Source organism: Molossus molossus, unplaced genomic scaffold (assembly GCF_014108415.1).
Source record: "Molossus molossus isolate mMolMol1 unplaced genomic scaffold, mMolMol1.p scaffold_m16_p_10, whole genome shotgun sequence".
Classification (NCBI taxonomy): Eukaryota; Metazoa; Chordata; class Mammalia; order Chiroptera; family Molossidae; genus Molossus; species Molossus molossus.
In genome coordinates this window covers 79,212,397-79,237,648 of record NW_023425345.1, presented here as the reverse complement: position 1 = coordinate 79,237,648, position 25,252 = coordinate 79,212,397, and the positions used below count along the sequence as shown (strand labels likewise).

The 25,252-nt window shown below is 41.3% G+C and overlaps 1 protein-coding gene and 1 pseudogene across 2 annotated transcripts in view; one reads left to right on the top strand and one right to left on the bottom strand.

Annotated features, from left to right (window-relative positions):
• The window catches only part of SLC4A8 (solute carrier family 4 member 8), an 89,723-nt gene that overhangs the window by 42,696 nt on the left and 21,775 nt on the right, over positions 1-25,252 (top strand). Inside the window, exons 12-19 of one of the 2 annotated variants that reach the window (XM_036251368.1) lie at positions 2,084-2,258; positions 2,860-2,993; positions 3,923-4,168; positions 7,800-7,905; positions 8,514-8,675; positions 15,504-15,617; positions 16,345-16,506; positions 17,286-17,537. In XM_036251368.1, the coding sequence (XP_036107261.1) occupies positions 2,084-2,258; positions 2,860-2,993; positions 3,923-4,168; positions 7,800-7,905; positions 8,514-8,675; positions 15,504-15,617; positions 16,345-16,506; positions 17,286-17,537 (1,351 nt within the window). The remainder of the gene's footprint in view (positions 1-2,083; positions 2,259-2,859; positions 2,994-3,922; positions 4,169-7,799; positions 7,906-8,513; positions 8,676-15,503; positions 15,618-16,344; positions 16,507-17,285; positions 17,538-25,252) is intronic. The other variant, XM_036251369.1, reaches the window with a different exon arrangement.
• Positions 18,843-18,958, bottom strand: LOC118624904 (annotated as a pseudogene).

The window sequence follows — 25,252 nt, the reverse complement described above, 5'->3', positions numbered from 1 at the left end:
CCAGCACACTCATTGTACCTAGCCAGATGAGCGAGAGTTTTTGCATGGAGAAAGAGAGCTTGTTGTGTATTTTCCCCAGCATACAGGTTGCAGACCTTGTGGTACACCTCCAGGCCTAAAAAGAGAAAGGAAGGGAGGAAGAAAAGAAGGGAGGAAGGAAGGAAGGGAGGAAGAAAAGAAGGGAGGAAGGGAGGAAGGAAGGAAGGGCTGGCCAAATTTGCTTTTATGAGAGAATAGATTATTTTTAAATTTTTTTTCCCTTTATTGATTTTAGAGAGAGAGAGGAAGTGAGGGGGAGAGAGAGATAGAAACATCAATGAGAGAGAACATCGATTGGTTGCCTCTTGCATGCCCTTCACTGGGGATCGGGCCCACAACCTGGGCATGTGTCCTGACTGGGAATTGAACCGGCTCCCTCTTAGTGCATGGGTCGACACTCAACTGAGCCACACCAGTTGGGCTAGATTGTTTTTTTTAAGCTTTTACCTTAGAAAATTTCAAACAGATAAAGAAGAGAGAATGGTGTAATGAACCTTCTATGTACCCATCAACTGTTATCAACATTTTGTCAGTCTTGTTTCACCTATTTTTCCCCATTTAATTGCTTTATTTTTATGTTTTCTAGATTTTAAACCAAATCACCGATAGCACGTCATTTTACTTGTAATTACTTCAGTATGTATCTTCATTTGATACAGACATTTTAAAAACAACTACCATGCCATTATTAAATCTAACAAAATTAACAATAATTCTTTATATTTAAATATTGCTCATTCCATGTGCAGCACCTTTTTAGAGTTAATTTGTTTAACATAGGATCCAGTCATGGTTTGCATTTGGTTATTATATTTCCATTCTATTACAGCCATCCCGCCTTTTTTTCTATGCCATTGATTTGTAGAAGAAACCAGGCAAATTGTCCTGTAGAATGCTGAATGGCTGTTTCTCTTATTCACCTGACAACTTTCACCACGGTGCAGTTATTCCACTCTTAGAAGCAACTCATTGTGGGAACACTACTCACCCTTGGTGTGAGATATCTTGCACTTGATCTGTCTCATCCTTGAGAAGTGGACAGAGGCCCTGAAGTCTTCCCACCAAGTTCTGTTGATTCTAACTCCTGATTAGCCCCTGAATCCACTTCTCCTTATCCTAATCTATTGCCTCTAGTCTTGCCTTGTGTTCCATTCATTATGCTCCTACCAGAGTGATCCTTCCAGAATGCAGGTTTAATTATATTGCTCCCCTGTTTACAGTCCTTCAGTGAATTGACATGCCATTAGGATAAAGTTCTAATTCCTTAAAACAGTTTCCAGAGCTTTTTGTGGCTCAGATTTTCTAGCTTCTCCAGTCTCGGCTATTGGTATTTGCCCCTCACATTGTCTTATCCAGCCACATCTCTTTCAGAACCTCAAACCTGCTTTGAGTTCTTACCTCTAAGTTTCATCCATGCTAGCCCCCCTCCTCTTCAGGCTAACTCCTGGGCCATTCTCCGAGCCCTCGCTGAAATGCCCCTACCTGTCCCGTGCTGCCGTGGCACCCCACAGTACTGCCTGTCTCCTGCACTAGACCTTTGGTCCTGGAGAGAAGGGCTGTGTTTGTTTTGCTTACTGCTGCATCTCCAGAACCTGGCACAGTGCCTGGCACAAAGTATCTTCTACTTGTCCACAGCATGAATGAATTATGCTCATTTCTCAAGCATAAGGTGGGTAGTTATTCAGAGTAGAAATTGCATGTGAAAGAGGCGTTTTATCTAGAAAAGATGTAATAAAACTAACAATTTTAATTCCTTGAATAGGTTTTGTACATTTCCTCCTAACAGCTCAGATTTGAAGTTTGAAGCTAATATTTAATTTCATGTTAATTTTTTGGAACTTTCTATTGAATGGATAATATGCACACCTAGATTAATTCATTTTATGCTTGGAATAATCATTCATATCCATGCCTTGTTTGCAAATAGAATCTGTGTTGACCCTAGAACAGATCCCTTGTACTTGAGTGCTTTTAAATGTGTGCTGTTCATATGCTTCTGTGCAAGAGGGACTGTGCTAGAAGCCTCTCTGCCATGTTTCCACAGGCTTTTTGGGGGCTTGGTGCTGGACATCAAGCGGAAGACCCCCTGGTACTGGAGTGACTACCGGGATGCACTCAGTTTACAGTGTTTGGCCTCCTTTCTGTTCCTGTACTGTGCCTGCATGTCACCTGTCATCACCTTTGGGGGATTACTCGGAGAGGCCACTGAGGGACGCATAGTAAGAACTTTTAACCACTCCTAATGGTCCCAAAGAAGACTTGAAATATTGTGGTGGCTGTCAAGTCCACTGGGAGAGAAAGGGCCTAGGCTAGGACTAAGGAGACTGTAGTCTTTCTATTGAATTACTGTGTATTCTGACTTCATACCATGCAGCAACACAGTTCTTCCTTTAGAACACATTCACTTATACTTGAATATCAATTTCACTAGCTGATTGCCCAGTTGAATTGCCCATTGCTCCAAGGATGGAAAATAATATATTAATGTCATTTGAAAATAAGATGTTGGTGACTCTGTATGACAGCCCATAGTGTGAATGATATCAATGTGCTTTCTGTACAATCTACTGAAGTGAGTCACTGCGGAACAGGACTTAGTTAAGGAATCAGATGTGGATGGATTTGGGCTTCTGAATTACCAGAGTGATACCATTTACAGGAGTATTAGACAGTGTGTACACATCACTCTGGCTAAGATGAAATACAAGCAAATGATCCATCGGGGTGCACATGAGAGCTAAGTCAGGAATGTGTATAAGCCCACATTGCTCATTGCAGATGAGCTGTGGATTCAGTGATTTTTTTTTTTTTCCCCCTCAGAGTGCAATTGAATCCTTGTTCGGAGCCTCCATGACTGGAATTGCCTATTCCTTGTTTGCGGGACAGGCTCTCACCATCCTGGGAAGCACTGGGCCGGTGCTTGTTTTTGAAAAGATTTTGTTCAAATTCTGCAAGTAAGACACTTGATTTTCTGAAAACTCTAACTGGATGTGTTATTGTGCTGTTAGGGTTCAATTCCAGTGTCCCAGGTGGAGTATAAGTAGGCAAATATCATTCTGGATGGTAAAAACCTGAAGGAAGAACATCATTTGGTCTGTTGTCCTGCCTCTGGGTGGTACCATACCTAAAACAGCAGATCTTCTAGTCTTTTTTTTTTAAATCCTCACTAGAATATATGTTTTTATTGATTTTTGAGAGATGGGGAGAGGGAGAGAGAGAGAAAGAAATATCCCATACAAGCCCTGACTGGGGATCGAACCTGCAACCTTTGGTGTATGAGATGACACTCCAACCAACTGAACCACACCAGCTAGGCGGGAGATCTTCTAGTCTTAAAGAGTTTTATTAATGCCCCTCGGCCATTATTTAAATCTTTACTTTATCTTTAAAAAAGCTTTCCCTAAATAATTCAAACTCCTCCATTTCAAGTTAGTTTTTCGTTTCGCCTGATATACCCCTTTAATTCTGGTTGCTGGTGGTGGGCGTTCAACAATGTCCTCATTTCTTAGAACGATTTTTTAATAGACTTTTTTTTTCATTTTGTATTAGAAATAGGAGCACATGGAACAAGGGCCATACAGCTCTTTTTTCTTAACTGCAAGAATAAGATCTTAATCTTGTTGGGCAGTAATGGCAGATATGTGTGTGGGACAATTCTCCAGTTTCCATGTCCTTGCTACAGCAGATACCACCCATGAAGCAAATCTTTGTCACAACGTCCCAGGGTAGCCTTAAAAAAAAAAGTGAAGTTCAGTTAGAATTAGGGAGAAATTGGGTTGCAATACTGGCATGAATAATATGAGATGAACTAACCGTGTTTCTGACCCTTTGTCTCCTAATGCCATCCATCCATGCTTCTTGATGAACTTTGGTCTTGTTTCAGAGACTACGCTCTTTCATACCTCTCCTTGCGTGCTTGTATCGGACTGTGGACCGCCTTCCTATGTATTGTCCTTGTGGCAACTGATGCCAGTTCCCTTGTCTGCTACATTACCCGCTTCACTGAAGAAGCCTTTGCCTCCCTGATTTGCATTATTTTCATCTACGAAGCAATAGAAAAGCTGATTCACCTGGCAGAGACCTACCCCATCCACATGCACAGCCAACTGAACCACCTTAGCCTATATTAGTAAGTATGCTTTCTGCTGGTCTTTTTTTTTTTTTTTAATTGAGCAAAGGGCCTGAGTTTAATGGCTGATGTAGTATGCCAGGCAGTGCTTACAGCTTCTGTTACAGAACTGTCTTGGCCCTTTGGGAAACAGAGCTCAGATATGGATGTAGAGACTTTGGGGGCTGCCAGAGGACAGTCAATATTGATGACAGAGAGGATGGACTAAGAGTGAAACTCAGATGGGACTTGAGAAATGCTTCCCAAGCATGTTTTTTGGTTCCAGGCACTGAGACAAAAATAGGCCGCAAATGTAGCAGGGAGAATTCAGGTTGGTTGTTGGAAGAACTTCTTTTATAGATTCTAGTTATCTGTTCATCCACCTAAAAAATCAGAATTTAGCCCTAGACAGTTTGCTCAGTGGTTAGAGTGTCAGCCTGTGAACTGAAGGGTCATAGGTTTGATTCCCAGTCACGGGTATGTAACTGGGTTGCAGGTTTGATCCCCGGTCCCAGTTGGGGTTGTGTTGGAGGCAACCATTCGATGTGTTTCTCTCAGGGATGTTTCTCTCTCTCTCTTTCTCCCCCCCCCCCACTCTTTCTAAAAATCAATGGAAAAATATTTCTGGGAGAGGATTAACAACAACAAATCAAAATTTTTAAAAAAATTATTAGAATTTCTAAAAATTGTTTTATCACAAAATAACAACCATAAAGGGAGTATAATCTTTGAAGCCTAGTAGATTGTCAATTGGTCTTAGAGTTCGGAATTGCCCATTGGCATTGGAGTAAGGTTCATTCTTTGGCCTTTTTAAAATCATTTATTTATTTAATAAATATTTGTTGAGCATCTACTATGTGCCAGCACTGTTTTAGGCCCAGAAAACAGTGATCAACATGACAGACAGAGAATCTATCCTCATGAGGTTTTATCCAAGTGGGAAAAGATGGACAAAAGTGATCAGCCCTGCACTGAGTAGGCTTTGGCTCTGAATACTGTAATTCTCTGTTAATAAAGCTCAAATGGTATTTTTTTCTTTCCTTCCTTCCCTCCCTCCCTCCTTTCCTTCCTTCCTCCCTCTTTTCCTTCCTTCCTTCCTTCCTTCCTTCCTTCCTTCCTTCCTTCCTTCCTTCCTTCCTTCCTTCCTTTTTTGCTTAATCCTCACCTGAAGATTTTTTTCTTTATTTTTTAGAGTGGGAGAGAGAGAAAAACATCAATGTGAGAGAGAAAGACATCGATTGATTGCCTCCCATACAACCCTGGTGTACAACCCTGGCTGGGGACTGAACCTGCAACCCAGGAATGTGCCCTTGACCTGGAATCGAACCTGTAACCCTTCATTCCACAGGCTGATGCTCTAACCACTGAGCAAAACTGGCCAGGGCTCAAATGGTATTTTTCTTATTTGCATTCCAATGTTGGTTCATATGGAGCTGATGTGAAGCTAGAACTTTTCAATTCTTTAAATGACTTTATGTTAATATGTGTGGAACTAATTTTTTAACACAATTTTTTAAAGAGCAGTTTTAGTTAGATTCACAGAAAAATTGAGTGGAAAGTACAGAGTTCCCATCTATCCTCTGCCCCCACATGTGCACAGCTTCCTCCACTATCAACATCCCATACTAGAGTGGTACATTTGTTATAATCAGTGAACCTGCATTGACACATCATTATTACCCAGAGTCCATAGTTTATATTAGGGTTCACTCTTGGTATCGTACATTCTATGAGTTTTGACAAATGTATAATGACATATCCATCATTATAGCATCATACAGATTAGTTTCACTGCCCTAAAAATCCTTTGTGCTCTACCTATTCATTCTACCCTACCAGCCCAACCACTGATCTTTATACAGTCTCCATAGTTTTGCCTTTTCCACAATGTCATATAGTTGTGATCATACAGTATTTGGCTTTCAAATTGGCTTTGTTCATTTATTAATGTGCACTTGAAAGTCTTCTATGGGTTTTGGCTCGATAGCTCATTTCTTTTAATTTTTAAAATATTTATATTTTATTCTTTATTTTTTTAGAGAGACAGAAACATTGACTTGTTCCACCTATTTATACATTCATTGGTTGATTCTCATAGGTGCCATGATGGGGGGCGGTGTCAAACTTACAACCTTGGCATATAAGGTCAGCGCTCTAACCAAATGAGCTACTCGGCCAAGGCTGAATTTGATTAATTTTTAAATTAAATTTATCGAGATAACATTGATTAATAATTATATGTTTCAAGTATATAATTCTATAATACATTATCTGTATATTGCATTGTATGTTCACTACCCACACAAAGGCTAGGCTCCTTCTGTCACCATACAGGGTGAGGCAAAAGTAGGTTTATAGTTGTGAGTATGTGAATCACAAAGTTTATTCTTGTATTACTATTTATTGATTATTGTATTATTTTCCATACAAACAACTGTAAACCTACTTTTGCCCCACTTTTTATTTGACTCCCTTTACCCCCGTCATCCTCCCCCACCCCTATTCCCTGTTGTCTGTGTCTATGAGTTTGTTTGCTGGTTTTGTTTATTCATTTGTTTCTTTCTGTTTTATATTCCACATATGAGTGAAATCATGTGGTTCTTTCCAACTGACTTATTTCGCTTAGCATGATATTCTCAAGACCCATCCATGTTGTCACATATGGCAGCATTTCATCCTTTCTCATGGCTGAGTAGTATTCTGTTGTATACACATACCACTTCTTTATCTAATTGTCCATTGAAGGACCCTTAGGTTTTTTTCCTTTTAGTGCCGAATAATAGTTCATTGTCTAGGTATACTACAGTACATCCATTCACCTACTGGAGGACATCTCTGTAGCTTCCAAGTTTGGAATTGATTTTTTTACACCTAAATGTAGGACATTATAGTTTTCCCTATTACTTTTCATTTTGTTGATTTCCTTCTATTTTATAAACTGTTGAGATCTTTTTGAATTTTAATTCTATTCATGCTATATTAGAAGGCATGCCCATTAAGTTCTCAGATGAAACAAAGTTGGTGGAACGAAGGTTGCAGGTCAGGGAGCCAGTCAGCATGAAGCATGCTGGGACAGGGAGGCAGCATGGTAGCCAGTGGGACAGGTCTGATCTGGTCTTGTTTAGATAGAAGAAGAGGTCTGGGAAGCCAGTGAACGGCCAAGGTAATGGATTACTAGGTATGACACAGTGTCAGGAAGAGCTTATATCACGATTCCAGGAGACTCTGAGTTTTAGAACAAGAATGTGACAGGGGTATAGGGAGCAAGATATCCAGGTTTAGAAGATGTTGTCGGGAGCTGAATAGGATATCATGTCCTCCTTGCTATGTAGATGGAATTCTATAGGACGAGCCTAAGAGACAGAAACTAAGAAATGTCCAGGGTTCATTCTGGGTGCATCAGATGCTAAGCTTGGTTTTCAGTACAACTGAATCCAAGACCCACAACACTGATTTGAGTCATTTGTTATTAATGACTGACTGAAAAATCAGGGTATGGGACCAATAGGACCAACCTCAGGGATCTGAAGTGGACAAAGGAGAAGCAAGGCAGGCTCTAATGATAGAGCCATTAGCCCAGTCATGGCTAAAATTATTAAATTGAATAGTTGGCTGCTCTCTCTCCTCAGGAATCCTTTTTTCCCCTCTCCAGCTGCAGGTGTACTATCCCAGAGAATCCAAACAATCACACATTACAGTATTGGAAGGACCATGACATCGTGACAACAGAAGTTCACTGGGCTAACCTGACTGTCACTGTAAGTTGGGGAGCTTCCAGATGACCTAGCATTGTGACTGCCAGGTTCAGGGGGTTCTCCTAGGTAGAAGTGGGTAGCCCTTTAGCAAGCTTTGGCATTTACAGATACAAAGCTTTAAAAAAGAATTTTAACTATTCTTACTGACTTTTTATTCCCTCTCAAAATTCTCTTGTACATAAAGGGAAAAGAATGTTATCTCCTCTTCTCTCTCACATGCAGTAGCCACCCCCTACCCAGTGACCCTGCACTAAGAATATGTGGGGATGAAACCAGGCAGGGCTGGGGTGCATATCCAGGTTTTATGGACATTCAAATCAGGAAGTCCTCTGTAAAAAAATAATACAAATTGGTAGGCCCTCTTAGCATCTCATGTTTGCCTAAGGCAGTTCTGGTTTCATTTTCAAAAGTGTCTTAGTTCAGGTCATAAGTAGTCACCCTACCTGGAAGGGTCCTGTGCCGGCAAGAGCCCACCAGTGCATGGAGGTTAGTGCTGCTGGCAGCTTGTGCTCCCCAGCAACCATGGATGACAGTGAGTGGTGGACTCAGAACACAGCAGCTAGTTCCCCCTGCTGCCTACCTTTCATTACCCAGAATGTTTGTTCCTCCAGGAATGCCAAGAGATGCATGGAGAGTTCACAGGATCTGCGTGTGGCCATCATGGACCCTATACTCCTGATGTGCTGTTTTGGTCCTGCATTCTCTTCTTCACCACCTTCATCCTCTCGAGCACCTTAAAGACATTTAAGACAAGCCGCTATTTCCCAACCAGAGTAGGAGCATGTTCATACATTTCTTTTGTGTTAGAATTCTAATATAACAGGGCCTGTTCTCAGCCTCCATGCCGCTTGCTGAGTAGAGTGGCAGGTGGAGAGCTCTACATTTCCTGATGAGCCACACTGTAGCACCCCTTCTTCTAGTGTCCAGCAGCCCCTTTCATAGATGTGTGCTGTGGAATACAGACTTAATATGTAAAAGCTTTTTGATTTAAAAGTCCCAGGTGAGTTTAAGTGGAGTAGTATTCTCCACAAGTTATTAAGTCTCATTTCTAGAATGCGATTAAGTTTTATTTCCTGAATGCAATAGCTACAGCTGGCTCCTTAATATAGTTAATTGGGATGATTGCTTTGGTTACATAGGGGACCCCAAAGTCTCCTCCCAGGGATGAGTCTTGTAATACCTTATGAAATCACTGGTCACATTGACTGCAGCAGTGAGAACACTCCTGACTTGGTTTGCATGACTGAAGCCTCAACAACCTTTCCCTGGTGCAGATGGCGCTGCTTGTCACGACCACTTATGGTAGACAGAATTATAGGCCACGTGCAGAGTAGCTGAAGGGGCCACTGCTTTGGAAAGGAGCTCAAGTCAGGAGGAATTAGTGGTTTTTCTGTAAATGAGGTTTCAATCAGGCACATTTGGCACATTTGCAGAGCAGGGTGTATGAATGGGGAGTCAGCTCAGTTGATTGGATATTTACTGTATACATATGGATATTTACTGTATACATATATCTGACCAAAGCACATTCTTAGACTTCAGTGCGTCTACACAGTAGTTAAGGAGGCACATACTAGATATGCTCTGGGTCGTTGTTTTCACTCTGGACAAATAGTGAACAAACAGGTGGCAATTGTGTACTACTTTTCAAGTCTGGGTTAAGTGCTTTGGGGATGCAAAAGAAGTTTAAAACCTGGTCTCTACCATTGGATAGAAAGTGGAAACATATGAAATAACTAGGTCCATATGAGACAGTAGTAAAGAGTTGGATGTCACTAAACAAAATGGCAATAAATAAGTACTTATCAATTATCACCTTACAGGTGAATGGTTGGAATAATCCAATAAAAAGACACAGAGTAGCTGACTGAAAAAGACAGCATGACTCATATATATGTTGTTTACAAGAGACCCACCTTACAACAAAAGATTCATGTAGGTTGAAAGTGAAGGGATGGGAAAAAATCTTTCAAGCAAATGGAAAGGAAAAAAAAGCTGGGGTAGCAATACTCATATCTGACAAAGTAGATTTCAAAATGAAGACCATAACTAGAGACAAAGAAGGCCACTACATAATATTGAAAAGTTCTATCCAACAGAAAGATATAACCTTGGTAAGTATATATGCACCCAATATAGGAGCACCAACATATATTAAAAATCTTCTGGAGGACTTCAAAGGAGAAATCAACAGCAATACAATCATAGCAGGGGACTTCAACACCCCGTTGACATCACTGGATAGGTCATCCAGACAAAAAATTAACAAGTAAACAGAGACTCTAAAAGAAGCACTAGATCAAATGGATTTAATAGATATCTAAAGAGAATTACACCACAAAACTGCAGAATTCACATTCTTCTCAAGTGCACATGGGCCATTCTCAATGATAGACCACATGTTAGGGCACAAACTAAGTCTCTACAAGTTCAAGAAGATTGAAATTACATCAAGCATCTTCTCAGATCACAATGGCATGAAACTAGAAATCAATTGCAACAAGAACATGCAAAGACATTTGAAAACATGGAGGCTAAATAGCATGTTATTAAACAATGGGTTACCATGGAGATCAGAAAAGAAATTAAAAACTTCCTGGAAACCAATGAAAATGAACACACAACAACACAAAATCTATGATATGCTGCGAAAGCAGTTCTGAGAGGGAAGGTCATAGCACTATAGGCCTAGCTCAAGAAACAACAAAAAAAATTTTAATAGACTATCTAACCTCACAACTTAAAGAACTAGAAAGCAAACAAAAAGAAAATCCCAGAGCAAGTGAAAGGAAGGAAACAGTAAAGATCAGAGCAGAAATAAATGACATGGAGACCAAAAAAACAATTCAAAGGATCAATGAAACAAAAAGCTGGTTCTTTGAAAAGATAAACAAGATTGATGGACCCTTAGCTAGACTCACCAAGAAACAAAGAGAGAGAACCTAAATACACAAAATCAAAAATAAAACAGGAGAAATAATAACTGACACCACAGAAATACAAAGGATTGTTAAAAAATATTATGAACAATTATATGGCAACAAATTTGACAATCTAAGCAAAATGGACAAATTTCTAGAAACACATAGTCTCCCAAAACTGAACCAGGAAGAGATTGAAAACTTGAACAGACCAATAACAACAAAGGAAATTGAAGAGGTAATCAAGACTCTCCCAGCAAACAAAAGCCCAGGCCCGGACAGCTTCACGGGGGAATTTTACCAAACATTCAAAGAAGAACTAATACCCATTCTCCTCAAACTATTTCAAAATTCAAGAAGGAAGACTTCCAAACTTGTTTTATGAGGCCAGCATAATTCTAATTCCAAAACCAGAAAAAGACACTACAAAGAAACAAAACTACAGGCCAATATCCCTGATTAACATAGATGCCAAAATCCTGAACAAAATACTAGCAAATCGAATCCAGCAATACATCAAAAAAATTATTTACCATCACCAAGTGGGATTCATCCCAGGGATGCAAGGCTGGTACAATATTCTCAAGTCAATAAATGTGATACACCACATAAACAAAATGAAAGATAAAAATTATATGACCTGATGTCATTTGTGGAATATAATGAACATAACAGTCTGAGGAATGGGGTAGTCCCAGAGACGTGGAAGTGGGGTACAGACTGACAATCCCCAGAAGAGGGGGTGGTGAGGAAGAGATAAACCACAGAACTTATATTCATGTATGCATGAACAATGGACATGGACAACAAAGTTGGGGACAGGGTGGGGAGGGAATGGGAGGGGGGAATCAGTGGGGGGAAAGGAGAAACACCTATAACAAAAATAAATTAATTTTATAAAAAGCATATGATCATATCAATAGACACTGAAAAAGCATTTGACAAAATCCAGCACCCATTTCTGATAAAAAAACGCTCAGCAAGCCCTGGCCAGTTTGGCTCAGCGGTTAGAGCGTCAGCCTGCGGTCCGGAGAGACCCGGGTTCGGTTCCCGCTAAGGGCACGTACTTCGGTTGCAGTTTGTCCCCGGCCCTGGTTGGTCGTGCGGGTGGCAGCCACTTGATGTGTCCCTTCACATCGATGTTTCTCTCTCTCTCCCTTCCTCTCTCTCCCTCCCACTCTATCTGTACAAAAAATGGAAAAATATCCTCGGGTGAGGATAAGAAAAAACAAACAAACAAACAAAAAAACGCTCAGCAATATGGGAATAGAGGGATTGTATCTCCACATAATAAAGGCCATATATGAAAGACCTACAGCCAACATCATACTCAATGGGCAAAAACTAGAAGCATTTCCCTTAAGAATAGGAACAAGACAAGGATGCTTAGTTTCGCCACTCTTATTTAACATAGAACTGGAAGTCTTAGCCACAACAATCAGGCAGGAAGGAAAAATAAAAGGGATCCAAATTGGAAAGGAGGAAGTGAAACTGTCATTATTTGCAGGTGACATGATACTATACGTAGAAAACCCCAAAGACTCCATCAAAAATTTACTAGACTTAAAAAATGAATTTGGTGCCCTGGCCAGTTTGGCTCAGCAGTTAGAGCGTGGGCCTGCGGTCCGGAGAGACCCGGGTTTGGTTCCCGCTGAGGGCTTGTACCTTGGTTGCAGTTTGTCCCCGGCCCTGGTCGGTCGTGTGGGTGGCAGCCACTCGATGTGTTCCTTTCATATCGATGTTTCTCTCTCTCTCTCTGTTCCTCTCTCTCCCTCCCACTCTACCTGAACAAAAAATAGAAAAGTGTCCTCAGGTGAGGATAAAAAAATAATAATAAAAAAAAATGAATTTGGCAAAGTAGCAGGATACAAAATTAACGTCAAGAAATCGATGGCATTCTTATACACCAATGATGAACTCACAGAAAGAGAAACTGAAAAAACAAACCCATTTATCATCACGGCAAAATAATTAAGATACCTAGGAATAAACTTAACCAAAGAAATAAAGAACCTATTCGCAAAACTACAGGACATTGAAAAAAGAAATAGAGGAAGATATAAAAAAGTGGAAGCACGTACCTTGTTCATGGATTGGAAGAATTAACATCATTAAAATGTCCATACTACCCAAAGTGAACTATAGATTCAATGCAATCCCCATCAAAATACCAACAACATACTTCACAGAACTAGAACAAATACTTCAAAAGTTCATATGGAACCAAAAAAGACCCTGAATAGCCACAATCTTAAAAAAGAACCAAGTTGGAGGGATCACATTACCAGTTTTCAGGTTATACTACAAAGCGACTGTAATCAAAACAGCCTGGTACTGGCACAAGAATAGGCAGATAGATCAATGGAACAGAATAGAGAACCCAGAAATGGACCCAAGACAATACCATACAATATTAATACAATTAATATTCAACAAAGGTGGCTAGAGCATACAGTGGAGTAAAGACAGCCTCTTTAATAAATGGTGTTGGGAAAATTGGACAACTACATGCAAAAAAAATGAAACTAGACCATCAACTTACACCATACACAGGAATAAACTCAAAATGGATAAAAGACTTAAATGTGACTCATTAATTCATAAAAATCCTAGAAGAAAATGTAGGCAACAACATTTCAGACATCATACGCAGCAGAATTTTCACTGATACATCACCTAAGGCAACAGAAACAAAGGAGAAAATGAACACATGGGACTACATCAAACTCAAAAGCTTCTGCACAGCAAAAGAAACAACCACCAAAATGGAAAGGCAAACACTCTATGGGAGGCCATAATTTCCAATGATACATCAGATAAGGGGTTAAATTCCAATATATATAGAATGCTCATACAACTCAACAAAAGGAAGACAAAGAACCCAATTAAAAAATGGGCAGAGGAACTAGACACCTCTCCAAACAGGACATACAAATGGCTAAGAGACATATGAAGAAATGCTCAACATCACTAATCCTCAGAGAGATGCAAATTAAAACAACAATGAGGTATCACCTCACACCTGTCAGAATGGCCGCCATCAACAAATCATCAAGCAAGTGTTGGCGAGGGTGTGGAGAAAAGGGAACTCTAGTACCTGCTGGTGGGAATGCAAACTGGTGCAGTCACTATGGAAAACAATATGGTGTTACCTCAAAAAATTTAAAATGGAACTGCCATATGACCCAGTGATCCCACTTCTAGGAATATACCCTAAGAAGCCTGAAACACCAATCAGAAAGAATCTATGTACCCCCATGTTCATAGCAGCACTATTTACAATAGCTAAGATCTGGAAACAGCCCAAGTGTCCATCAGTAGGCGAATGGATAAGAAAGCTGGGGTACATATACACAATGGAGTACTATGAAGCTATAAGAAAGAAAGATCTCTTATCCTTTGAGACGACATGGAGGGACCTGGAAAGTATTATCCTAAATGAAACAAGCCAAACAGAGAAAGACAAGTATCATATGATCTCACTTATTTGTGGAATATAATGAACATAACAGTCTGAGGAATGGGGTAGTCCCAGAGATGTGGAAGTGGGGTACAGACTGACAATCTCCAGAAGAGGGAGTGTGAGGGAAAGATAAACCACAGAACTTATATGCATGTATGCATGAACAATGAACATGGACGACAAAGCTGGGGACAGGGCAGTGATGGGGGGGGGGGGTCGGCGCGAATCAGTGGGGGGAAAAGGAGAAACTTCTGTAACAAAAATAAATAAATAATTTTTTTTTTTTAAAGTTGAATGCCAGCCTAGGATATAAGTGCCATGGGAGTTCAGAGGAGAGAAGAGCCGCTGGGCCCCAGGATGGTCAAGATGGGCTTCATGGTGGGGATAGCCACATGTTCAGAGAATTTAAGTAACATTCAGAGTAGAACCAACAAAACCAGGGAAGGGGAGCTGGAAAGTTCACATTTCAAATGAAAGCAAAGTCAGGTTCAGGTATTAGTGATGTCAAATGTAGCTGAGATATATTTTGCTCTATCTCTGTTGGAAGCTCTGCTTAAGACAGGCACTGAGAATTTCAAAGGCATTGCGTTTTATTAAAGTTACACTAAACTATGAAGTGGGGTAGTCTTAGGAACAAAATAGTGATAAGCGCTATGAAGAAATATAAAGTAGGAAAGTAGTAGAAGAATTGCTGGGGTTGGGGAGGCCACCAATTTCAAGTAGGGTCATCAGAGAAGATCTCATGGAGAAAGTGTTATTTGAGTGAGCATGAAGGAAGTAAAGGAGCAACCCAAAAGATTACTGGAGAAAATACATTCAGAGTAGAGGGATGAGCAAGTACAAAGACTCTCCGGTGGGAGTGAGTCTGGCATGTTTAAGAAACAACAAGGAGGACTGTGGGCTGGAACAGAATGAGCGAGAGGGAGAACATTAAGAGCTGAGGTCAGAGAGGTAATGATGCCAGTATGTGGGGGGCCTCATAGACCAAGAAGGCCCTTTGGGTTTTTAACTCAGTGAAATGAGCAACCATTTCAGGGCTTTGATGGAGGCATTAACTTGGGCATATTAACATATTCCTGTTGTTTAAATTTTCTTGTATTAATTTAAGTATAAAATTAAAACATTCTTCTGAGGATTTTAAAACCATTTACAATATTAAATTTTCTTCTACTGTATTCAACATACTAAAACACTTTTCTAATCCATTTGTATGCCAGGTACGCTCCATGGTTAGTGACTTTGCTGTTTTCCTCACGATCTTCACTATGGTGATTATTGATTTTTTGATTGGAGTCCCATCACCAAAGCTTCAAGTTCCCAGTGTGTTCAAGGTAAACAGATCTCTGGGTACTTGGTACCCACTGGGGATCAGGCCCACAACCATGTGTCCTGACCAGGAATTGAACCAGCAACCTCTTGGTGCATGGGTGGATGCTCAACCACTGAGCCACAGCAGCTGGCTCTAGGCTGGCTTTAAATAGACTCACGAACCCACTGGTGTGGCTTAGTGGTTGAGCGTCAACCCATGCACCAAGAGGTCACCAGTTCAATTCTCAGTCAGGGCACATGCCCAGGTTGTGGGCCTGTTCCCCAGTGGGGGGCATGCTGGAGGCACCCATTCGATGTTCTCTCTCATCAATATTTCCACCTCTCTCTCCCTCTCCTTTCCCTTCTCTCAAAAAATCAATAAAGAAAAAAAAATTAAATAGAATACAATTTGAGTGTAATTGAAGATAAGGAAGCATATATGTATGCAGGTGCAGATAATCAGGCAAGCGAAATTTTTACACCCTCAGACCAATGAGTAGCAGGTTTGATTCTGGTCAAAGACACGTACCTCAGTTGTGGTTTGTCCCCAGCCCTTGTTAGGGTCATGTGGGAGGCAACCAGTCAATGTGTCCCTCTCACATCAATGTTTTTCTCTTTTTCCCTCTCTCTCCCTCCCTCCCACTCTATCTGGATAAATAGAAAAATATCCTCAGGTGAGGATTGAAGGAAAAAATTAAATGACTATAGTTAACTTAAAATACAAAAATAAAATCTTGTTTTTTCCTTTAGCCAACAAGGGATGATCGAGGGTGGATTATTAGTCCCATTGGCCCCAATCCCTGGTGGACTGTGATAGCTGCAATTATCCCGGCTCTACTCTGCACTATCTTAATATTCATGGACCAGCAGATCACAGCTGTTATCATTAACAGGAAGGAACACAAGCTCAAGGTAACAAGAAATTCTGACCTAGAAGGATTAATGGCATCATCCTGTTATATATATTTTTTAAATTTAGGATAAACCCATTTAGACTAGGAACTGTAGAATCTGGATAAAAGAAGTCACAGAAGAAGCTCAGAAGTGGTTTCTAGGGGTTTCCAATCCCTAGAGTGGAGCATGACGATATGATACAAAAGCTTGGCCTCCGTCACTCTCCATTCAAATCTATGGGAGAAGTGGTCAGGTAAATTCCTGGTGGTCCTTATATAGCCCCATGCTCTGGGTTAGGCTTATCTTCCTGAGGTTGGGCCACAGTTTCCTAGAGGCAGGTATTCTCTCATTGCTATTCATTACTGGAGTTTCCAGACTGAGCCTTAAGACCAAGGATCCTACAAAGGTGTAGGGTTGGTTCCAGTGCATGTATTAGTGAGAGGCTCCATGCGTTCATCTCTGTTCTTTTCTTACTCAGAGTAGGCAACATGCATATTTGGCAGAGATCTGGGGGTGTGTGTAGGACATTTACCTTCAACCTCTATATTGTCTACCATCTAGAATGGTCAAGATGTGGCTAGATCTCTGGTTATGCTGCCAAGAAAGGATGAATTTGAATGTGTGAGACTCAGAGTGAGATCTGGGGACAATTGCATAAAGAATGGTTATTGGCAATTTTGGACAGGCTAAAGTTTCTCTTTTTCTTCTCTGTTCCCTCCAAACCAGGAGGGCTGGAATACTCTTAGCTCATTCTTCTATGCCCGACTGATGGTGACGGAGACTCTGTTTCCCCACAGAAAGGCTGTGGTTACCACCTGGACCTGCTAATGGTGGCCATCATGCTGGGTGTCTGCTCCATCATGGGCCTGCCCTGGTTTGTGGCTGCAACTGTCCTGTCCATCACACATGTGAACAGCCTCAAACTGGAATCTGAGTGCTCTGCTCCTGGAGAACAACCCAAGTTCTTAGGCATCCGAGAACAGAGAGTGACAGGCCTTATGATTTTTGTGCTGATGGGCTGCTCAGTCTTCATGACAGCTATATTAAAGGTAATTGTTCATTCACTCGTTAGGTAATATATTGAGTGCCTGATTTGAAAATAAGAAAGAGCTTATTCTAATGGGGTTAAGAAAGATGCAGTTAAGAAAGTTAATTAAGAAAACAAACAAGCCCTGACTATTGTGTCTCAGTTGATTGAGCGTCGTCCCATGCACCAAAATGTTTCCAGTTTGGTTCTTGGTCAGGGCACATGCCCAGGTTGTGGGCTCAATCCCTGGTAGGGAGTGAGGCAGCCAATCAATGTTTTGCTCTCACATTGATGTTCCCTCTCTCCTCTCCCTTTCTCTCTAAAAATCAATTTTAAAAATCTTTTTTTTTTTTTTAATCCTCACCCAAAGATATGTTTTCCATTGATCTTCAGATTGGGAGGGAGGGAGGGAGGAAGGGAGAGAAGGAGGGAGAGAGAGAAAGAGAGAGAAATCGATGTGAGAAAGACACATTGACTGGTTACCTCCCGCACATCAGTGGATTGAGCATCATTCCATGCACCAAGAAGTCACTGGTTCGATTCCTGGTCAGGGCACATGCCCAGGCTGTGGGCTCCATCACTGGCAGGAGGCAGCCAATCAATGTTTCTTTCTCATTGATGTTTCTATCTCTCTCCCCATCTCCCTTCCTCTCTAAGAAATCAATAAAAATATTTTTTTAAAAAAGGGAAGAAACATAATAATTAAGAGTATAAGTGATAAAAGGAAATATATAGTGGTCTATGGTGTTATAGAGAGTTAGGGTGGTACTGTTTTAATTAGTGTGGTTAGAAAAGGCCTCTCTCAGGAGATGGTATTTAAGATGAGATGGATAGTGGGAGATGGCATGGGAGAAAGGGAGAAAGGCAGTCTACTGAGGCCCTGAGGTGGGAAAGAGTGATATATGTTCTAGGAAACATCAGGGCCATGTGGCTCAACCATGATGAGTCAAGACGAAAGGACAGTAAAAGAGACTGAAGATGGAGCAGGGGCAGATCGTGTAGGGCCTTGTTGACACTAGTAAAGGTAAACGTTGAAGAATTTTAACAGGAGAGAGACATGATCCATTTAGTTAAAAAAAAAAAAAAGATCACTCTAGCTGATGATTAGAGACTAAGTTTTAGGGGGGGGAGGGGAATAGAAGCAGAGAGACCAGTGAGGCTTTTACAGGTGGCTTGGCTAAGGAAGTTGGTAGTATGGATGGATAAAAGGCATAAATTCTATATATTTTGGAGACAGATCCAAAGGTCTTGCTGGATATAGAATGGGGTGAGTAAAATGGAAAAAGCAAACTGCCTGCTAGGTTTCTGACTTGACTACCTGTGTGGAGAGTCATGGCATTTAAATAGGTGGCAATGCCTTAAGTGTAGGCATGTTGTTAGGGCCGAGAACCTCTACCGTTCTTGTCAAGGCGAGTGTTAACTTTCTCTCCTTTCATACAACACTGAGAGTGATGGCCTTCAAGATGGAGAAGACTGCCTGAAGGAGGAAGTAATTTTTTAAGGGGCAAGGCTGTGGTCAGATTTTGGGTAAGATATTTAGGAAGCATCTGAAGAGGCTAGAGGAAGGTTCTGAACTAAAAATATAAATGTGGGCATCAACAGCACATAGGTGGCATTGAAAGCCACAGGAGCAGATGAGTAGGGAGAAGCGTTGCTATAAAAGAGAACTAGGAGCAGAGAGAACAGATTTAGGAAACTCCATATTCAGAAGTTGGGTAAAGGAGAAGATAGCAACAGAGACTCTGAAGGAGCTGCTGGAGGCAGGACGGAAACCAGGAGGGTGTAGTGTCAGGGAAGCTATGCGAGGGGAGTGTTTCAAGCAGGAGGGGTTGGTTAGAAACTGTAGAAAGATGAAAACTAAACAAAAGCCATTGGATTTGGCCACATGGAGGCCTAATGTAACTTGACAAAAGCAGATACAATAAAAAAATAGGGCAGGCCCTGGCCAGTTTGGCTCAGCGATTGGAGCATCCACGAGTGGACCAGAGAGTCATGGGTTTGATTCCCACTAAGGGCACGTACCTTGCTTGCAGTTTGTCCCCAGCCCTGGTTGGGGTCGTGTGGGTGGCAACCAGTCAATGTGTCTCTGTTACATTGATGTGAACCCCCCCCCCCCCCCCCGCTGTACCTGAAGATGAATGCAGAAGTGTCCTTGGGTGAGGATAAAAAAAAAAAAAACAAAAGAAAGAAAAATATAGGGCAGAAGCTTAATTACAGAGGACTAAAAAGTAAATAGGAGGTGAGGAAGAAAAGAGTGTGAGCAGACAGATCTTTCAAGAGGTTTTTCTATGAAGTGGAACAGAAAAATGGACAGTGGCTGGTGTGAAATGTGGGCTTAAAAGGGGATTTTTGGAAAGATGGTAGATAAACGTGAGAAAAAAATTTTTGTGTGCGTGGAAGGCCTGCATCTGGGGAAAATGGGGTGAGAAGGAAAGCTGTGCAGATATCTCCAGGCCCAACCATTATGGAGCAGTTACCTCCCTCACCTCCATTCCCCCTTTTTGGTGAATGTTCGACCACCGCAGCCTGTACTGCAAATGCTATTTAAGGGTGAGAATTGAGACGGATAGAAAAGGACCCTGCACTGTGTTTCTGTCCCATTAGTTTCCACTCAATCTTGCCACCTCTCCTCATTCCCCTCACCCACTTCTACTCTCTGTCCCCATCCCTACCTCACTCCCACCTCTGGTCTAGGTGCCATCTGGAAGAGCCCAAAGATGGCTGCTTCTCCTGGAATGTAACCATAAGTTACGGTGGTGGGCATCACCAGGCCTTTCTACAACTGCCTCAGGAGGATTCTTTTAGGAACCATTCAATAGTTCTACAAACCAAATTAACACCAGACTGAGATGTCTACTCACTCTGGGGCTGTAACAGCATAAAATTCCAAGGGGATTTTCTAGTTCTGGGAGGAATTATGTTTGAGAATGTTCTTTACCCCCAGAATGAAAGCAAGTGGAGTTTAGTCTTCAGCTATGAGACTTCCCTTGTCTTAGGTCTGTGCTTCTCATTTCCCTACCTCATAGAGATGGTCTGAAGATTACCTTGATTAATAAATGTGAGGTGGTACGTGTGTGTGTATGTATACTCAAGTACAATATAATAATGTTGATATTTCTTCCCAAATCATTCCCTCTCTGTTAAGTTACCACACCTTTCTACTCTTGCCCTCAAGTTTGGTTAGTAAAAAAGGAAACTTTGTAAGTCCATGTTAAAATACATAAAATCCCTGAAGAGATGAGTTACAAAAGGATTAAAAGTTACCCATTTTAACTCAGTTAAAAAGTAGGCAGAAGAACTGAATGCACATTTCTCCAAAGAGGATATACAAATGGCCAGTAGACCTTTGAAAATATGCTCAACCTCTCTAATCATTGGAGAAGTGCAAATCAAAACCAGAGTGAGATAATCACTTCATACCTATCAGAATGGCTATCATCAATAAATCAAGTGTTGGTGAGGATGTGGAGAAAAGGGAACTCTTGTGCACTGTTGGTGGGAATGCAGATTGGTGCAGACACTATGGAAAACAGTGTGAAGGTTCCTCAAAAAGTTAAAAATAGAACTGCCTTATGATCCAGCGATTCCACTTCTGGGAATGTGTATAAAGAAACCCAAAACACTAATTCAAAAAAGATATATGCACCCCTATGTTCATTGCAGCATTATTTATAATAGCCAAGATATGAAAACACCCCAACACCCCAAGTATCCATCAATAAACAAATGGATAAAGCAGCTGTGGTGTACATATATGCAATGGAATATTACTTAGCCATAAAAATAAATGAAATCTTACCACTTGTGACAGCATGGATAGACTTAGACAGTATTATGCTAACTGAAATAAGTCAGATAAAGACAAATACAATATTATATCACTTATACATGGACTCTAAAGAACAAAATAAATGAACAAACAAAATAGAAACAGACTTATAGATGCAGAGAGCAAACTGATGGGAGCCACAGGGAAGGGGTGTTGGAGGACAGGGCATAAAAAGGTGTTGGGATTGAGAAGTACTAATTGGTAGTTACAAAATAGGCATGGGGATATAAGGTAAAGCATAGGGAATGTAGTTAACAATATTGTAATAACTATTTATGGTGCCAGGTGGGCACTTGAATTATCAAAGAAAACACTTTGTAAACTATATGAATGTCTGTCTGTGCTATATACCTGAAACTAAAACAAAGTGTTGAATGCAAACTGTAATAAAAAAAAAATAAAATAGAGGTATCAGTTTTTTAAAAGATAGGTGTGTATATGTCTAACAATGAACTATCAGAAAGAGAAATTAAGAAAACAATCCTATTTATAATTGCATCAAAATATAAAATACCTGGGAATATATTTAACCAAGAAAGGAAAAGACCTGTACTCAGAAAATTATAAGACATTAAAGAAAATAATTGAAGATACAAATAAATGGAAGCATATGCCATGCTCTAAGATAGGAATAATTAATGTTCACACTACCCAAAGCAATCTATAGATTCTGTGCAATCCCTATCAAAATAACAATGGCATTTTTTATGGAGCTAGAACTAGTAATTCAAAAGGTTCTATGGAACCACAAAATACCCTGAATATCCACAGCAATCTTGAGAAAGGAGAATAAAGTTGAAGGTATCATGCTACTTAACATCTAACCATACTACAAGACTGTAGTAATAAAAACAGCATGATACTGGCATAAAAACAGACATATGTGGAACAAAATAGCCCAGAAATAAACCTACTTCTATACAGTCAATTAATATATGACAAAGGAGGCAAGAATATACAATGGGGCCCTGGCTGGTGTGACTCAGTTGATTGAGTGTCATCCTATACACCAAGAGGTCACCAGTTTGGTTCGTTGTCAGGGCATGTGCCCAGGTTTTGGGCTTGATTCATAGTAGGGGGTGTGCAGGAGGCAGCTGATGTTCCTCTCTTTTTCTCTCTCTCTAAAATCAATAAAAATATATTTATATATAAAAAAGAATATACAATTGGGTAAAGACCGTGTATAATGGTGTTGGTAACATTGGACATATATATGCAAAAAAAATGAAACTGATACCATTCTAATTAACAGTTATTAATAACAGGAAATGGGCAAAAGGAAGGCCAAATATTATAGTCATTTGTGCAGCTTTGCCAGGAAACTGCATATAACATCCCCCAGGTAGCCACCAGTTTATTTTCCACAGACCACTGGAAGAATAGACACATGCCCAGTAAAGTCTAGGTGACATAGGGAAGGTACTTGTTTGTCAATCACACCTGGGAACAGGTCATTGGCCAGAGTAGGCGTGGCCACTGCAAGCATGGGAAGATTTGAGATTTTTTTTTTATGGTTAATCCTCACACAAGGCCCTCTTGTGCTCTTGCCCTCTTGCACTCCTGGTTTCTCAGGGGCGCTCATGCTCCTCTCTCCTGCACTCACCCATATGACCCACAGACATGTGGACTCCCCACACCATGGACTAATGGACTCCACACCATGGAAGATGTACAGCTTGATGCTATACTGGACCCAAATCCACCATGGAAAGGAAACTTTGGATGCTGGATTTGCCTCTAGCTTTACTGAATGTCCAGCTGTACATCTTCCAGGAGTGGATTAAAGGAAATGGGACTTTGGAAACCCAAGGATGTAATCCCATGAAAGTAAAGCTTTCTACCACTTCTCATCCTCCTGTGGGGGCCTCCAGAAGTGCTTATTCCAGTGGTACCCCTGGAACCCCACTCCCACTAGCAACAGGGAAAGACCATCCATGCTTTTCTCCAACAAAATCAGACTATCTTCTTTCCATATACAAGAATAAACTCAAAATGGATGAAAGACTTAAATGTAATACTTGAAACCATAAAGCTCCTAGAAGAAAACATAGGCAAGAAAATCTCTGACATTTCTCTTAGTAACATTTTTTTTCTGATATATCTTCTCAGTCGAGGGAAACGAGATAAAACTAAACAAATGGGACTACATCAAATCAAAAAGTTTTATGCAGCAAAGGGAACCATAACAGAATGAAGACAACCTACTGAATAGAAGAAGATATTCATCAGTGACATAGCCCATAAGGGGTTAAGATCCAAAATTTATAAAGAACTCATGAAAAATAGGAAGTTGAAGTGGCAGGGAGCATGATAGGAATCTAGGTATAGAGGACAATGAGGGAATAAAGATACCATTGTGGATGGTGGAATAGGTAAATGCTGTACTCACCTCCTCCCACAACCACATCGATATTACAGCTCTACAGAACAACCATCATTCAGAACAGCCTGAAATCGGGCCAAATGGAAGTTCCCACAACTACAAAATTAAAGAAGCCACGACTAGACTGGGAGGAGGGGCAAGGGCGAAGTAGGACTGGTCCCATATCCATGTGTAGCGAATAAATATCAGGAGGGATGATACCGCGGCTGTGAAGGTCCTCCCTGAGGAGCAAGGGGTCCCCGTCCCACACCAGGCCCATCAGCTCAGGGTTCCAGTACCAGGAAGAGAAGTCCTTATAACTTCTGGCTGTAAAAAGCAACAGGAACTGAGGCTGAAGGAGGCTGAGGGTTCTGGAGGCCCAGGCAGTTCCTCTTAAAGGGCCTGCACACAGACTTACTTGGACTCACTCCCTCTGGGCTCCAGCATGAGGGAGGCAGCTTGAAAGGCATTAGAGACATACAGGGAAGAACTTAGTTGTTTGGCAACAGGATGAGATCTGGAGGGACAGCTTTCTCCGGGACAGACGTGCTGGCAGAGACCGATGTTCCTTTGGTGAACCCTTCCACCATGGGGCAGGCAGACAGCTGCCATGTCTGGGACTCCAGCAATCTGGCTCACACTGTGTGCCCTGCCCCTGAGCCTCTGCCCCACTCAGCTTTCAGGGCCACCCAAGATGTTTCCAGTCGCTTTACCATAGAATTGCCTGTCTTGGTTCATGCTTCAAATTTTCCTGAAATCTCTCAAACAAGCAGCATCCAGCCTCAGCAAGCCCCATTCCTCTCATTAAGTGGCCCCAGGCCTGGCACTAGCAGTAGCTGGCCTTAGTTCACAGCTTGGCCTTGCTTGGGCATGTCCAAGCTCAGCACAAGATGCAGCCATCTGCAGATCACTTTGTAGATTATGCCTGGTGGCCCTGGGTAAAACACAGGCAGTGGCTGACCTTGGCCTGCACCTCCTGGGAGGCCCCAGAGCCAGCACACCCAGTGGATAACTTCAGACCACACTGAAGCACCACCATGCAACCACAAGTGACATACTCAAGGAGTGGACTCAGTGGGTACCAGAGCCCTGCTGAAGTAAGTCTTGTTCTGTGTGGTGGGCCCCTGCACAGCTGATCCTCCAAGGTGGTCAGGGGTCGGTGGTCAGTGGTCACAGCCAGTCCTTGAAGCTGATCAGCCTGATTAAATTCCTTCCATTGATGTGCCAACAGCAGTCAAGACTCAACTAAAACATAGGGTAGACAATCCACACGGGGTACACCTCAAGTGCCCAACACGGGTGATAAGGGAGGCTGTGCCACTGGATCCTATAGGACACCTACTATAATAGGCCACCCTAGGAAGCCTAGGAAACATAGCAACTCTAACTAATACATAGAAACAAACATAGAGAGGCAGCCAAAAATGAGGAGACAAAGAAACATGTCCCAAATGAAAGAACAGAAAAAACTCCCTGAAAAGAACTGAACAAAATGGAGATAAGTAATCTAACAGATAAAGAGTTCAAAACACGGTTTATAAGGATG